Source organism: Euprymna scolopes, chromosome 37 (assembly GCF_053919585.1).
Source record: "Euprymna scolopes isolate OS-2025 chromosome 37, ASM5391958v1, whole genome shotgun sequence".
NCBI classification, from domain to species: domain Eukaryota; kingdom Metazoa; phylum Mollusca; class Cephalopoda; order Sepiida; family Sepiolidae; genus Euprymna; species Euprymna scolopes.
The window spans coordinates 14,731,753-14,749,543 of record NC_136518.1 but is presented as its reverse complement, the minus strand read 5'-3'; the positions used below and the strand labels follow the sequence as shown (position 1 = coordinate 14,749,543).

The window sequence follows — 17,791 nt, the reverse complement described above, 5'->3', positions numbered from 1 at the left end:
GGAGTATTTTACAGTGTTTTTTGTAGGTGCATATGAAAATGCAAATATATTAGATTTGTATCAAACTTGATTATCTCTTGAATTTTTCATCTTAATAAGCGCACATAAAAGTGGTGCAAACTGTTGAAGAATTAATTTTAATTCTAGTTTTTGTAAAAATTTAATATCTTAGCAAGTACAAAAGGTGAGCTTATGGAAATCGGTGTGTTGATTGCTACTCTTGCTGGAAAATTATGCGTAGAATAATGATTAAAAGTGTTCAAAAATGTTATTAAAAAAAAAAAGAGGGTGGTGGTGATAAAATTGCTTTTCCAGTGGTTCTTATGAGCCAGTCTTTAAATGAATTGCTTCAAAAATTTCAAGTTTAGATATTTGTATAAATATGAAAACACAATGTGACAAAGCAATTTGGCATGTGCACATGAGTGGGTGGCTATTTTTAAAATCGTGGACATTTTTTTTGTTCGTTTTTAGTTGACCTTTTCTGACCTGTCACAAAGACCAGCTTAAATTATCACTTAACACTGCAATATGAATAAAACTATTTGGTTAATGATGAGTTAAAAGGTGTAAATAATTTCAAGAATGTTTAATATAATTAGTATATAGGCGATAGTATGAGTATTTATTTATATATATATATATATATATATATATATACACACACACACGGCACAATCACGTTGACACATTGGTTCTCATCAGATCACCGAAAATAAGCAATGTTGGACCTGGCTAGTACCAGATGGGTGACCATTTGGGAAGGCTAGGCGCTATATGTACCGCGCCGAGTCATAGAAATTTCCAGTTGATATGTGGGGGAGCGGGTCTCATTAATTCATTGAGAAAGATGCACTACCAATCTTTGTATATACATACATCTAGGAGAAGGTAATTCTGATGTTAAAATCTATGGTCTACTGTATACTCTGTCCTGTGGCAGTCATCTGCACCAACAAAGATTAGCAGTAATACCAAAAAATGTGGTTTGTTTTACACAAAGTCTTCACCACTATAAACAAATCATCTATGTGGATTTCTGGAAAAACTTAGTTGTTGTGGCGGAAGCTTATACATTGAAATCGACGAAAGAGTCCATTTTATATATATATACATATATATATATATATATATATATACCAAAATAGAACATTATTTGGACTACTGTTCTCATTATTTCAGAATGCATCTTGTCAAACTGTATGGATTTCCAAACAGAATCTTTTGTCTACGGAGGTCGTTTGTTCTTGTTCTATCAGTCATAACTTGGTAGAAGTTTTAAGTAATGTGTAATTGTATTCTTAGTTTGAAAGTAATACTTTAACTGAGTCAACTTTTAAAAGACTGTCACTTGAAACTGATTAATATTTAGCACTTTTATTCATTGCACAATGGATTTTCAACCTGGTTGTGACTGATGGAATGAAAACAAGTTATCCCCTGATTAAATAAATGGTTCCATTTTAAATTCCATACAGATTCCAGAGTTTTCCAAAACTTGCAAAGATTATGTCAGCTGAAACATAAAAATAACATCCAAGGTTAGAAGAGTAATATGAATACACTGGTCAACAACAAATTTGGTGTCTGCATTTTTTAAGCTGATGTGTTGAATCCAAAAGTCTCATTGGTTTTGCTCAATCAGGTCAAGTTTTTGAGCTATGATCACATGTCGATTTTATATTTTTGTTCACATGTATGGAGCATTTTAGAAGTTGGCCGAGGTAAAATGTCATGTTCTCATTAGAAATGAATATTTTAATGACAAGAAGTATTCAGTTCTGGTTGATTATGTCAAAAATAGATCCGTTTAAAGTTGGTACTCAGCACATATGAAGAAAGACTCGCTTGTGCAGGAGAAATCGGTGCCTTGCAAAGAAAGGAATGCTGTAATTGGCTCTCTGGTGGACAGACAATACTTTTCCTACTGCTGCACGTCAAATTCAGCTTAATCAAGCAGTTCACCAAGACTCTGGACAAGGATAGTGACTGCTCCATTTACATGTGCTATGCTTTTCCAGGATTGACCATAGAAAAGTTGAAAGCTGGCATCTTCAACAGTCCTTAGGTCTGGCAGTTCATCAGAGATCTAAAGTTTGAAAACTCAATGAATGGAACTGAAAACGTGGAAGGCATTTCTGGTAGTAAAGAAGTTTCTTTGTAACAAAAACTCTATAATTGGTCAACATGCTGACTGCTTTCAGAAACCTGTACTGCAACATGAGGATCTAGATGCACTACCTATTTTCACACATGAACCTCTTTTCTGAGAACATGGCTTCAATGTGTGACAAGCAGGAGGGAGAGATTCCATTAGGACCTGAAAGAGGTGCAAACTAAGTACCAGGGTCGCTGGGACGCAGTCATGATGACTGACTACTGTTGGAATCTGAACAGAGACTTCCCTGCCGCCAAGCATTCCAGGAGTTCAAAGAAATGGAAGTTCAAACTCTAAAGTTTGAACAACAGTGGCACAATATGCAACTTGCGTATATTTACCTTTATCAATGTTCATTATTCAGTCCACAGTAATCGGTGTTTCTATCAGGTAATCAATATATGTTGTTGGCAAAACACTTTTTTTTTTTTCTTAGGATGATATGTGTTGATAATGCAACAAAAATGTCAAAAGATTTTATTTTCAAATCAACTTTGCACAAAAAAATGATCTGATCGAGAGAAATGGACACCATTTCCTGATTTAGCAATGCAAAGATCCCTTAAATCAGTTGTACAAATCTCGACAACATTCAAAAGTAAAAAATAGTTGCCCAGTGTAATCAATCCTGATGTGAAAAGTTCCGAAACATAAAATGTATTTTGCTTAATACGTTTGCTAATGCCAGGCATTAGAGGCCTGTAAGGTACATTTCTGATGGTTGGTGATGTTGTGAAACTGCAGTAAGATGTTAAGCTAAGTACATTTTAGTATCATTTTTTATTGATGTAACTCTAGTTGATAGGGCATTGAGCATTTCATTTGTTGAAGATCTGTTGTCTTAGTTCAGTTCTGTTTCCATTTTGAGAGATTAGTTTTCTTTATATATATTATTTAATAATACTACACACACTATATATATATATATATATATATATATATACACACACATACACACATTTTATCCTAATGGAATCACCAGTGTGGAAGATAGCTGTTCAATTGAAAACCCCGGCCACAAGTGACCTTTTATTCAAATTTGTGTGTTCTAATGGCTAACTTTAACAGCTATATGACAAGCCGAGAAATAAATCTGTTCGTGTCATATAAAGCAAACAATATAGTCAACCGTCTTAAGTGTTTAATAGATTATGTGGACTTTGCATTTAGCTTAGATTAGACATACTTTCTTATGTTTAATATATTTAATACTAATAAAGACAATCTCTATGAAAGATGTATGTGAAATTGATATTCCCATGAAACTTCCTCTTTCAGAGGAAGCCGGTTTAACCTGCTTAGTGTAAGTGCAAACATTTGCTCAAACATTGCCAGTGTGTCAGGAAACGGTAAAGTTTTTAAACAATGTCTGTGTGAATTGGTCTTTTTAAAGAGAAGATTTATAAATGTCTATGGCTATAAAAAGTTTTAATGCTACAAATATAACATACACAAAAGTTAATCAAATATGTATATTTGGTTATAATATTACAGAAGTTTAGATCAGCATACAACCTTAGGTTTCATGCTTGGGAGAGGGTGTTATCGTGTGAAAAATAAAAATCGTGTTTTTTGAGTTTTAATTGTAAACCATTCTCTTGCTTTTCTCAGTCATTTTTATTATTGATAGGCAAGTTGGTTGATTTCTGGAAGAAAAGACATCAGATTACAATTAAAAACTAAATAAAATTCAGAATATTTTCTTTCAGATATTCCCTTCTTGCATAAAATTTATAGTTTTGCATCTTATGATGGAACTACTTATGAAGGAACTTAAAATAAAAAACAAAATTGTTAAGAAATTGTAAATATAAATATATATGAATCTTTTAATAACACTAATACACTCCGCTCTGTAAATGATCAACCAAAATTTAATCCAATCACAGTTCTACAACTAAATTAGACTACACATCATCCCTAAATATGAATACGTCACAGAAACAGACAACCTCGTAACATCTGTGATCAGCAATTAAATTATATCTAAATTCTAAGTTACAATAAAAGTTCATACATCCATGTAGACAGTCCTCATAAACTTTGTACTTCCCCAAATCGGATACTTGAAAGAATTTAGCCGATGAAAGCGGTGATCATCAAATTTCAGTTTTTGAACTGTCTTCATTGTGCAAGTTGCTAAAGATTTAAAATGGGTTGTAGAGACCTTTTCTAAACAGTAAGGGTATATCCATGTTAATGAAACTCTGGTACATTTCTGAAATACGTATAGTTTTTAAATAATTTGTGTGTGTATGTATAATTTAGTCTTTTATTACTAATTTCTAGTTAAGATTCTAAAGTTCAAAATGTTTTTCCATTTTTTTTTTTTTTTTTTTTCCAGGCCAAATTGATTTCATTGGACCATTTTTTTTTTTTTTTAAATTAACTTTTTTGTTATGCTTTTATTTATTTATTTTTATTTTTTACTTAATTGATATTTTTGTTTTTATTTTTTTGTTTTTGTTTTATCTTCTTTCTCTTCAAATTATAAACACTATTAATGTTAAGAAAAATTTTGAGATAATTTTAGTATTTTTCAGACCATAAGATATTTTATTTATGCTTTTTTGGGGTATGCCAAAAAAAAATTTGATTAAAATCAATCTCATTTCTAAATTTGATTTAAAAAAAAAAAAAAAAAAAATTTTCTATTTTAATATTTTTCCTTCATCGTTATATATTTGGAAAAGGCATAAATTTTATCAAAACTAAAGTTTCTTATAAATAATTAATATTTCTTCAGATAGACCCACAACAATGTCTTTTCTTTTTATAACATTAAGCTTGTTCTTAAAATATCTACACTAGTGCTATGTTTAACTTGGTTAAAATTGTAACATGAAAATTTAATGAGAATGATAGTGCGATTAATTCAAGTACAATCTTTACTTAAGGTAATGCGCACACAAAAAAATTTAATATGAGCAAAAAATTTTTTTTTTTTTTTTTTTTACTCAAGCTGATGAAAACCTAGTAGCAGAAGTAGAATGAGGGTTTAAATGAAGGAGGTCAGAGTATGCTGGGTAGTTTAATTATTCACACAAAGAAATCTCAAAATTTATGGTATCTTTGGTCAGCGAAATATTTCAAAAGAAGTTACCTTTTGTTGTCAGATTTTAAAAAATGATCTTTTTTAGCTGGATCTATTAACTTGTAATCCTAACCCGAAGCTGAGATTGAACTTATTTATTATGTCGACAAACCAACAACTGTGGGCTAGCGCAAAAACCTCTTTTAAAGAAAGTGCCACCCCATGTCATAATGATATTCTAGAATCCTCTCGATCTTTCTTGAAGGTCCTAGAAAGTTCTGGGATCTTCTACATTTTTCTAACTCTTTCTATTTATTTATTGTAAATTTCCATGAAAGAAAATTTTTCTGAAACGACAGATAAGACCTCCTTTTTGCCATCTATCTATATATATAATGAATGAATGACAAAAGTCTATATTCCCAAGTTCATGATGTTGACCATCTTACAATTTATTCCTTTAATTCAGTTGACATTTACTAAATTCAGATTCAAAATTTCCTAAATCCAAAATGGCATAATGTAAACAGAAGATATTTACAGCTTCTCTTCTATTTCTCAAATTTTTAATCATGTCAAAACGCATTTTGTTTCCTTTTGACGGATTGATTGTTGCTATTTCTTCTGATGAGTTAAGGGCAAAATAGATTCACTGATTGATATAATAATCGATTGATTTTGCGCTACGAAACAGATACTGTCAAGAATTGTAAATATCAACTGAATTAAAGGAATAAATTGTAAGATGGTCAACATCATGAACTTTGGAAGATATATTTTTTTGTCATTCATTCATTATATTGCTCTTTAATTAAATTGAGCTTCTTAAATACGGATTGGTATATATTATAAGGAAATAAAGTATATTTCCACAGAAATTATATATATATATATATAGGCAAGATAAATTAAGCTCTCATAACACTACTTAGCTTGATCAGGTAATATATTCTAGAAGTATATTAGTGTTGTTCTAATGCCTTCAAATTTTGGACATTGCATGGTTTGTGATGGATTTCTGTTGAATTGGTATTGCTAATTATTTTTCTTATCGCTTATAAAACCCCCTCAATTTTAAATTGCTGTTTTTAGTGAGATCTAAGAACATATAAAAATTGCTTTTCAAAATAAAATCTCCTGGGGGTGTCAAAGCAAAAATAATTATCTTCACAATTAGGAAAAATTTGAGAAGAATTTTAATAAAAGCGAAATTTAGTTTTATTATTTTTGTTCTATTGACCAGAGCACAAATAATTTTGAAGAGTTATAGGGAATAGGGAGATAAATCAGTTTGTCCTTTCAGTAAATTTCAAAATGTTTATTAAATTGTTTGAAAGTTCAGAATTTTTTTTTTAAAGCCATCCCTCCTCTATTTCTATATGGCTTTCTAAATATTTAGAATTCCATTTTTAACATGGTGAAAAGAGGGGAGAGCTTCCATGTTATCTGGGAGATTTACTTCTTAGAAGACTTACCTTCCCTATTTTATGTAACTCTTCACAACTGTCCTCTGGCTAATGATAAATCATGCAAAATATGATAAAACTAAATTTTACTTTACATTGAAATTCTGAGTTTTTAAATTTTGGGTGAGGATACTTATTTTTGTTTGATACATAAGTACATTAATTAATTTTTATTTGAAAAAAGTGATTTTTCTTTGTATTTTTAGATTTATAAATATCGTGTATTTGTTTATGTAAACTTGAACACCATGGTCTGGAAAATATGATTTTTTTTCTTTTTTGTAATATCCATTTGCCCTTTTCAAGTGAACAGAATTGTGAATAAATTCTAAATCTTGTAAGTGAATTGTTTCTGTTCCATTTTTATGACTTGAAAGCAAATGCGATATCTTATAAGAAACTACAAAGTAGATAATAAAACTGAGGTGGTAACTATGGTTTTGCAGTAATTAGTACTGGATCGAGAGAAATAAAAGCTATGTCCCATTCTTTAGAGCCATCATATCAGTCTTGGGGTCTCCGTATAACCAGTTTAATCTGCCATTTCATTTACGTAAAATCTTAGTGTTCTAATGCCAATATTGTGAGAATGAAAAGTGGGGGGGGGGGATAAAAATGCATTTCTGGAATCTGTTGTATGAAAATCTGCCGCAAATTCCAGCCAAACTCTCTCTCCCCTCAGCTTCTTGTAGAAAGTATTGTTAGTGAATTAGGAAAATGTACCCTGCTCTGGGAATTTTCTCTATACCACTGCACCCACATAAAATATATTAGTGTGCTGCAGTAAGATGTTAAATGTTCTTGTTTCAAGATTCAACACGTGGAAGATATAGCACTTAAATATTTGAACTATGAGCAGTTTATTTATAACTTAGTTTTGTTCTAGAGAGTTTGCTCCCTTTCCAGAGTAATTTGTAGCACAAACTGAATATAGACATGCACAAATGCAACAAATTCAGTGTACATAACTTCAGGAATGTACAAAAAAAAAAAAAAAAAAAAAAGATGGTAATTTTAGTATTTCTTCATATGTAAAGTTCTTCTTTGACAAATATGAAAACTAATTCAAAGACCATAATTTAAAATTTCACTCAAATAAAAATCTAATTTGACTGTTTTTTGTGAACTTAAGTTAAAAATTGTTTGTTTCTGTTTGCCAAAAATGGTGACATAAGTTGAAATTCATTGCAGATCCTACGACCATTATCTTTTTATGTCATATTGACCGGTTTTCTGATCTGTCCTCATATCTATTTCGAGGAAGGGCTACAACCATTCATTGATTTCTTTTAATAATTTTTGTTTGCACGTGCACCAGGATATTTTTTTAAACAATTTCAAATTCGCTTTTATTTGGATGTTTCATAAATTACAATCTGTCATCCATTGTTTTAAAGCTTTCGTTACTATTTTACTTTGAATAAAAATGGCAAGCTCATCAATAAAATGAGTTATCCCATAAGTTCTGTGCGAATTTTAATTATTTGAAATTTAATAGTAAGTGGAAACGTTTCATGACGTATATAAAGTAAAGTCGGTCTCTTCTCTTTATTATTTCTAATCATTTGTAATCAACAGTCTTGTTTTTTTTTTCTATAAGACCATTACTTGATCCTGGTTCAGCAGTTTTTGTAGAGCATTGCTATTAGGTTATCCCACAAATAACTTGTTTCTGTTGTAAGGTCTTTCTTCAGTTCAGAAATAATCAAGGGATTGATTTAACTGACATGACCTTTAAGATAACCCCACAGATAAAATCTGAGAGGACGGTTATGGGGTTCCCAACCTAAAGTGTTTGCACCCTCAGGAGTTGCAAGAAAAGTTTAGAGAAAAGATAAGGTATTGGCTATATATTACTGTTTTGTATTTTTTTTCTATGTACTAACTTCTTGCTCTCATTATAGAGTTAAGTATTGTTATAAAATAAAGTGGCCATTAAATACAAGACTAAATGGATTTGATTCAACCATGTATTTAAACGTGAATTAATAAATTTTAGGGGGTGCAAGGTTTGAGGAGAAACTTTTTGGAGGGAAAGGTTGGGAACCATTATTCTTGAGTTAAGTTCATTCCGGAACCAGACCTCCTACTGATAAAATGATCACCAGTGTCTCAACATATTGAATAATGATAAAACAAAGGCTGTTAGATGTTCATGAATGGAACTTGATGGATAAGTTTGGCATGGACTGAAGTTTACTTGTACTGAATATAATTTGATTGCAGAAAGAATCGTGAGTCTTATCAATGACTAGCAGAAAGACCTGACATTGCTCGGGATTGAATAAAGATGACTACTATATTCTTGTTCACTGTGTTCTTTACGTTATATTAATTTTTTACTACTCCCATTTTGTCACTTAATACAGTTGGAAGTTCAAATGCTGGCAAACTCTTTGAATTAGTGTCTTAAATACATGATTAACATCAAATATATGTATTTGAAGTTTGAAGGGAGTTTTATTCCAATGAATCACTTAGAGGTGGAGGTACGTAGATGTTTGCTACGCAGAGGATAACGTAGATATTCAGGACCCCTTCCATTGTCTTCTCCAGTAAATCTTACATTAGAATGCAGTTTGAGATTTTATGTAGATTCTCTGATCTCTCTATAGGGAACACACAAATATACAGAAATTAAGATTATATAATTTTATTGGGAGTGGCATTTGGGGATGGGGTCGCCAACTATGTACATACGATATAAATAAATATTTAATACTATGAAATTTCAGAATTAAAATCGGAACAGAACTATGGGAAAACCTTATAATTAACAAGTTTTTGAAAACACAGCTTTCAATTTGATGAAGATTCTTTAAATACATCATTATGCATATTGTATCCTATGAAAATCATTTTTATGCCACCTAAAATCGTTTTAAAAAGAAAAGTTTTTTTTTTCTAAACATAGCCCATTTATTTGAAGCTATATTTTTTTCTAATCAAAACCAAATGTTATTTTGAATTTTTTAAAAATATTATTTTTAAAAAAAATTAAATTTTTTAATTTAAAAAAAAAAAAAAAAATTTTTTTTTAAGCCTCAAATGATTGTTTAGACAAATGAAGAGAGAGAAGTATTCTGTTTATGGGCAGCAATGTCCGAAAAAAAAAAAAAGTGTAACGTTTGTTTTTAATTGAGAGAAACTAAAAACTTTCCTTCGCTCTATTTAGTTTCTGTCCACCATACTGCAGCCGCAGCTGGCAGTTTAGCTGCTAACATGTCTGCTGTGATCAATAATGAATATGCTATATCAGGACCGATGAAGTCGCCATCCCACCAGCCCCCAATTGGACAAGTGGCCGTCGAGTCTGGTTACTCGCAAGGAGGACCTGAGGTGATGCGCATACACTCAGCTTTCAGTCAGAGTGTACATCCCCAGTCAGGTTATAATTGGAAACAAAAGAGAATGCAGCAACACCAGGTGAGGATCACAGTGGCACTGATTCATAATAATAATAATTAATAAAATCACACATCTAATGTAAGAAAGTTTGCTTGAAGCATTGCAAATATTGTATAAATTATATATTATTGAAAACCTTGACAATGCAAATTTAAAAGTAATATTGAATTTTGTGCAAATTCCACTATTCCGAATTCATAACAGCAAGACAGCATCAATATACTGCCCTCTCTCTCTCTCTCATCAAATGGCCATTATTAAAAACAATCTTTTTGTGGGAACATTTTATAATTAAAATTTGCTGAAATATTTTTTTTTATTGAAAATCAAGTATCAACTAAAAATGGAATTTTTACTTGATTACTGAAAACCGTCAAATAATTGAAGTTAGATTTAAAAAGAAAAAGAAAATTATTTTTAGAGTGCAATTTGGTTTGAAACCTTCAAAATTAAATTATGAAGTTGTCTATGGCTGTTTGGTACAAGAAAAATAGTCAACTTATGGTGACCACCAGCCATGAATTCAGAATAGCAGTGTGTGAGTGAGAAAATTCAACAAAAAAGAAATAACTCTGATGTTAATGGTTACCTGATGTTACCCAGGATCTATTGGATCTGTATGTACACACTATGTAAATTAGCTGAATGGAGAGTCACATTTCTTCAAAGTGTCCAGATATTACAAATTATTAGAGAAGGGTTGAATCAACATCGTGAGATAGGACGAGAGAAATACATAGGATAGCAAAATGAGAGAGGGGTTAATTATGCAGTTAATTTCCAATTACTGCTAATTGGACAAATTAAAATGGATCATTCTTTCAGAGTTATTTTTTTCTTGGAAAAAGATCAGTATTGACACTGAAAGGTGTTGTTTCAAAAGAAATATTAATTTTAACAGTAAATTATACAGATTTAAGCAATATTGTGAAATTTCCATGTGATTCCACTAGTAAATATATAAATATTTGGTGGTTGTCCAGAATTCCCCCTACATTAAGAACCAAAAATACAGAAAAATCATGAGTGCATGTCAGGATAGCCTTAGTCTACAATGCAAACAATTGTTCTGAGAAACGGGTGACTTAAACTTGGGACAGAGATCAAACGATGATAAATGAGGCCATCTTTTATCAAGCGAGAGAAAACTAAGGTTTTCAGATTAGTCTCTCATTGGAAGCCATGCGAACAAGACATAACTATGATGTAGAAAACTGGTACTAATGAAAAATGTTACTAATGGCTCTGTCTGTCTGCATTATTAATTTTGTTAGAAAGTTTAAGAAATAAGGATTAAGATAACAGCAAACATCTTGTGTGGCTTCCTTCGTCGAAAAGAAGCGATAATGCAGAGAACAAAATAAAGCAACATGTCTAAACATGTCACGCATGTATAAAGACATTCATTTGTTATTGAAAATGTTAAAGTTGTATCAACACTGCAAAATACATAGAAAAATAAGTAAATGGCAGCTGATTTGATCATTTAACTACAAATCATAGTTAATTAAAAGAATTAAAACAATTACTTATTGGAATTTCATCTTTGGTGATTGATGTTTTTAATGGGCATGCAAGGTAATGATATATGTACAAACCAAGATACAAAAATATTTTTCCAAATAACTTAACATTGGAGTTATTTTATTTTGCATTGTCTATCCTTTTCAATAATATAATTTTATATTATTTTATCAGTACTTGTGAAAAAAAATCATGCGACCGTTACAAAATCACTTTTTACTTGAGTTTTATTTCAAAATTTAGTCGTAAAGTTATTCAAGGAGAGAATACCTCTCTCTCTCTCTCTCTCTCTCTCTCTCTCTCTAGTCTGGATTGAATAAATTGTTTTCTTTTTCAGCATATTTTTATTAACTTTATATGACAAGCATTTTTAACTCTTGCTCCCCACCCCTATAAAAAACAATGATTGGATATATGGTCAACTCAAACTTTTCCTCCCCGTAGTATTGTTAAAAAAAAGACTTTAAATTGAGCTCTTTTGTTTGACTGATTGCATAATATGAAAAAAAAATATATAGATCATATCAATTATGATGTAAACTTGGTTTTGGTCAGTTTGAGCTGGGTAATCTGTTCGAAAGAGTATTTTATTAAAAATGCTTTCACACTTGACAATAAACAAGTACTGTTACCACATCTGGGGAGGTGCTTCTCAGAGCACCCTACCCTTCCTGGACAGGGTACTAAAACCAACCTTGAAATCTGTTGGGTGATGCCCTTTTCTCCTCCCTACTGGCTCTCAGAAGAGATGTTGCAAGTCTCTCTGCTCTTTCATTTTCATGGCAGGTGCTCAATAGAGCTTCATTTTACTTTCCCCCCTCCACCACCTTACCATGTAATACATTCACAGCAAATACTTAGCTGTAGCTCCTATCAGCAATTTCCCTTACTCTCTCTGTGCCTTAAACTAAATGAAAATTCCATGAGCAAAGCTCTTTTTTTATTTTTATTTTTTTAAATCTAAAGACTGCTTGTCTGTAAAACACAATACCACGGAGCTGCTTCTTCTGTTTTCAAGTTCCACGTAAACAAGTTCTTATTGCGCCGTCCTCTTAAATAATCAATTTTTACCCAACTTCCACCTTCACTGATCATCAGTGTTGTCTTAGCTGCTACTCATTAACACTTATCCTTGATAACCAGTGACACAATAGTAAAAAGGAAAAAATTATATTGAAGACACATCTTGTATAACTCTCATACTATTTAGGTTTATAGTCTGTTTCCTCCGACAGAGGTTTGACACCGTCTGGCTGTCCTTATGCTAAATCTCCAGTGATTATGATTGTGTGAAATTGCCTGTGTCTATTTGCCACAGTTTATGGTCTTGTCTGATAGTTTCTTTCCGTGTTTTTTTTTTTTTGTTTTTTTTTTAAGAATGCTCAGTTTTAGGTCTCTCTAAGTACTACTATACTCATTTTTTTCTTTCAACATGTCAAAACCAGCGAAGACACTTTACCCTTATCAAGTTTTGAGATGACCAATTTCTCAAGTAGACCTAACCTGACCTAATGCTTTGGATTTAGTCCGACTTTACATTTCATGCCCATCTAATCATTTCTCTGGAGTCTGGTGAGTGAGGTCTGGGTTAGAGCCGAACACTCACTACCATACAACATCATGCTTCTTATGCAGCTATCATAGACCTTACATCCCTGGTAATAATTGGGATTGTTCAGGATGTTAAAGTTGAGAGAAGTTTTCGACACTTTTCCCAAGCTAGCTTGACTCTGATGATCGAATTTAGTTCACAGCCACTTACAGCATTTAGCATATCTGCTAGGTAGCAAACAGGTCTACTACCTCTAGACTTTCTTTGCTTATTTCAACTGAGGTGTAAAGGGCAGCTCTTAATTGAGTGTATTAGTCCTAAATAACTCTTTGTATCACACACACACACATATAGAGTCCGTTTATATAGTCCCTTTCGATTAATACTTATACAATTCCAGTTAAAATTTAAGACTCTACATAAAAAGAACTAGTCTTTACTTTGAAAATATATTTTTGAAGTTTACTCAGGAAGTCTTTAATTTTAAATATATTTTATAACAAGATATATAAAAATAAATACGTTTTTCAGTTTTTAATTTTTAAAAAACATTTCCACGTAAAAGACTTCAAAAATGTTTTTATTACAAGATATTTAAAATACATTTAAAAGTGATATATATAATTGAATTTTAAACAATTTATGCTTCAGGATTTTCCTTTTTAAAATATTTTCTTAGATGAGGATTGATAATTTGTATTACTTGAAAAAGTAATACAAAAATATTTGTTCTCCTTCACAATCTCGAAACAAGAGCAAGCTACACCAGTGGGTTATGTAAAGTTTTCCATTGGAAATTATAGATTCCAAGGTTTCACAAAAAGTAAACTTGAAGTAGGTTTAAGGTTAAATTGTGTGAAATGTCATGAGAATAACATCCGTCCAAATAACAGTTTGTATTATTCAAACGGCCATTCTCATTTTGGTTCTTATATTTACGTTTCATCGGATGTAGCCACTGATCGTCTTTGGGTATATCATTTTGAACATTGGAACTTGTACAAAATATTGAACTGATCCTTTTATTTAGTTCATGGAGGTAGATTTTTCTCATCCCATCTTCCATGACTGGTGAGAAGTGTTGATGCTATATTCTCGACTATCACCTCTTTCCCACAGAAAAGACGTTGCAAGCCTCTTTCTTATCTATCGGTATTTTCATGGCAAGTGCTCAACTGAATTTCAATCTATGGTCTCTCCCCCTAATTAAACTTCCACAAAAAACACTTCACTAGCTACAACCACTATATATGATTTTCTCCACTCTCTATCTGTACCTAAATGTAAATGCAGATTCCATGAACAATGCTTCTTTCCCAGAATTGCCGGCCTTTGGAACACTGTTCTGCTGGCATGCTTCCTGGTTGAATACAACATGGTAGCCTTCAAATCTAATGTAAACAAGTTCCTGTTAAACCATCCTCACAAGTAATCAAATTCTACCCAATTTACACCATAAGTGATTGCTACACCACCACCTTACATTCTTACTCGAGTGACCTTCCGGGCCTTGATAAGTAGTGACCTTAAAAAAAGAAAAAGATTGAACCTTCAATTTTCAGAAAACTATCACTTAGAAATGATTGTTAACCAATGTTTCAAGTAATTTAACTTTGTCGCCACAGGTCAGAGGTACAGTGACAATGATATCAGGAATTCCCTGCATGTTTTCAGTCGCCTACAACTGTCTGTGATCTTAATTTGCTGGATCTATCAAGCACTTGTTCGAAACTTGATTGATCAGAACTGTGGATCTGAAGAGGCTAGAAGTGTTCAATTTATACTGCCTCTAAATTTTGCGGGTCTGCTGACGCTATCTGGTCTTCAGTATCCAAATCGGAACACAATGCAGAATCATCCCTCTCAAACAATCTTTTTTAAAGAGGAGACTTTTCTTGTTCGGCTATACTGCGCATCACAACCCAGACTAGTTTATCCATAAAGCAATAACTCCAAAACCATTTCAAGGTTGGCAAAGATACCCAGGAGACGCATCATCAAAGCTGATGTTGAACCTAGCTCTTGTTCTGGGATTGACTGCTTATCATGAACTTGGCTGCTGCGGGCAATCATGTGTGGTCTGCATTCATCCAGGAAGCCGTATGTTCTACAGGAACCTGCTCAGCCCATCTTTGGTGAATGTTGCCTCGATTTTAGGATACACCAGAAAAAGGTTGGCGGCTGTGTCGGCCAAAACTGAGAATAGTCATCTGAATAAGACAAATAATCAATCCTCATCCAAAAGTTTTAAAACTCAACATTTTTTTTTATTTTCACATTTAAAAAAGATTTGTAAAGAAAACATTTTTTTTAATCAGGTTTAATAACTACACTTAGTATATATTTTCATTTATTTCCTTTTTTTTTTTTTTTTTTTTTTTTTCAAATTGTTATATTGCCTTTTCAGGAGGCTGAGCTCCAACAACAACAGCAGCAGCAACAACAGGTGGCTACTTCTACGAGTCAACCTCCACCTCCGCCCCCACCACCTCCTCCTCCTCCGCCACCTCCGATGGAGAGCAACATGGGTCAAATACCCAGATTGCTTCATTCTAACCCTAACAACTCTGAAGATTATGAAATTGTACAAGACGATATCAACTGGATTCGTCCAGAACAGACTCATTCACCACAAAATCGAATATCACATGGTAGTAGTATTAAAATTGAGCCCATCTCACCACCAGGTAAGTGATATTCAAAAAAAAATTATCAGTCCAGAATTGATACTATATTTAAAAAAACAAAAATAACCAAAACTCCTAAGTTTGTTTTAGAAGCATTCGACTGAATAAAACTGACTTTATTTTTGCTGTCTATAAATTTCATATTAAAGTGTGTGTACCTTAATTCATTTGCTATTTAAGAATAATGCGTGAATATAATTAAAAAAAATGATCATCCAACATCTAAAATAATTTTTCCATGGCTAAAAGTATCCTTCTTTTGAATATGCTATAAAATATAAACCGTTAAAATAACCACAGCTTATAATATATGCATCATGCATATGCTTTATTGTGCCATTCAAAAAATGTATGAATATAAAGTGATTAAGAAAAAATTAAAAAAAATCTTTATACAATAACCATAGTTTTTATAGGTTACATGTTTTTCTTATTGATTTGGTGATTAAATAAAATGGAACTTTGAACTATCATCAATTGTGTGCGTGTGTATAAGATAAAACGGGGCTCTACATTGCAAGTGATTTTTCGAAGTGGCGACCAGAAATAATGAAACACTTATCTTTTGGCGATTGTATTTCTTTCACTGACAATCTTCCAAAGCTCACTGTTGAGTGAAAAATATCTTTTTAAACTTTTTTTTTTATAAAACAAAGTTAAATTATTTAAACAATAAAAGTTTTATAGAACAATATACTCTTTTTTTTAACGAAGGCTGTTTGAAAAAAATATCATTGTCCAAGGTCAACTAAAGATAAATTTGTCTGTAGAGCCCTGTATAAGATTCCTGAATAGCTATTTTAGATATTCTAGTTGTTTAAGTAGCACTACAATGTATTTTTACCATCATAATATCAAGTAACACCATGATGTTCTACTTGAAAAGACGAAAGCACATTAGTTGGATGATTTTACCAAAAAAGGAAATTCCTGATATTATTTTAAAAAAAAAATAGTTTGTAAAATGTATTTAACTCTTACATATCGACATAGAACGACTATGTATTTTATATCTGTATTACATATATGATGTATATACTTTTGGTTCAGTATTTATTTCAACAGTTCTCAATATGTGAATAGTGTTTAGCAGAAGTATAAAGATACATTTATGACAAGTAAGATACACAAAAACGTTTGTTTCCTTCCATGACAGAATTATTCGAATCAACTGTAAAAATTAACATTGTAACATATACAAAAATAATTTTTTTTATTACACTATCTAACCGTTTTGGGGAATTTGCATATGGCTAACATTCTACAATATTTGAACTTAAAATCTTGAAGTGGGCTAAAATATGTAAATCTTCAGACAATTGATGTAAATTATGTCTAAGTGAGAAACTAAAGATGTTAAATTTTATAGATGTAAAAAAAAAAATTACTAGATGTGAAATAACTATAAACTTCAGTCATAGAATAAATTTTATATATTATTGATCCTACATCAATAGCAATTAGGTTAGCTAGTGTAGATTTTGACAAGGGTCACACTTAGTACATGTTATAATAGCCCAAATCTGTTAAAAACCATCATTCCTAGAGTTGAATCAAGGATGGCTAACGTATAAGATCAAAGCTAAACAGCATAAACAAAACAAAAGTATCAATCAAACAAATGATGTCATGTTTTTCAAACTGAAAGAAAACAGGTTTTCAAGTCGATCTGTCCGTGGAAGCCAATCCTGAGACATTGAATCATGTGAGTTTGCAAGGCAATTGGCCAATAAGGTAGAAAAATTTGATAAAGTGTAAAATGTTACTCATTTCAGTTAAATAATTAACTCCTGATTCAATTCTCTCCAAAACAAAACTTAAAACTCACAGCAAGTGTCTCCTTATGTTTATCCTACAAAGAAAAGTTTATTGTATAGCAACCACTAAATGAAACTGCAATGGAATATATATATATATATATATATATATATATATATATATATATAAAGAAAGAGTAAGAAA

The 17,791-nt window shown here is 31.5% G+C and overlaps 1 protein-coding gene across 23 annotated transcripts in view; it reads left to right on the top strand.

Annotated features, from left to right (window-relative positions):
• Positions 1-17,791, top strand: part of LOC145261098 (uncharacterized) — a 446,786-nt gene that overhangs the window by 358,082 nt on the left and 70,913 nt on the right. For 20 of the 23 annotated variants that reach the window (XM_080119315.1, XM_080119308.1, XM_080119310.1 and 17 more), the window contains 2 exons: positions 9,834-10,084; positions 15,550-15,829. In XM_080119315.1, the coding sequence (XP_079975441.1) occupies positions 9,834-10,084; positions 15,550-15,829 (531 nt within the window). The remainder of the gene's footprint in view (positions 1-9,833; positions 10,085-15,549; positions 15,830-17,791) is intronic. The other 3 variants (XR_013864412.1, XR_013864410.1, XR_013864411.1) reach the window with 1 other exon arrangement.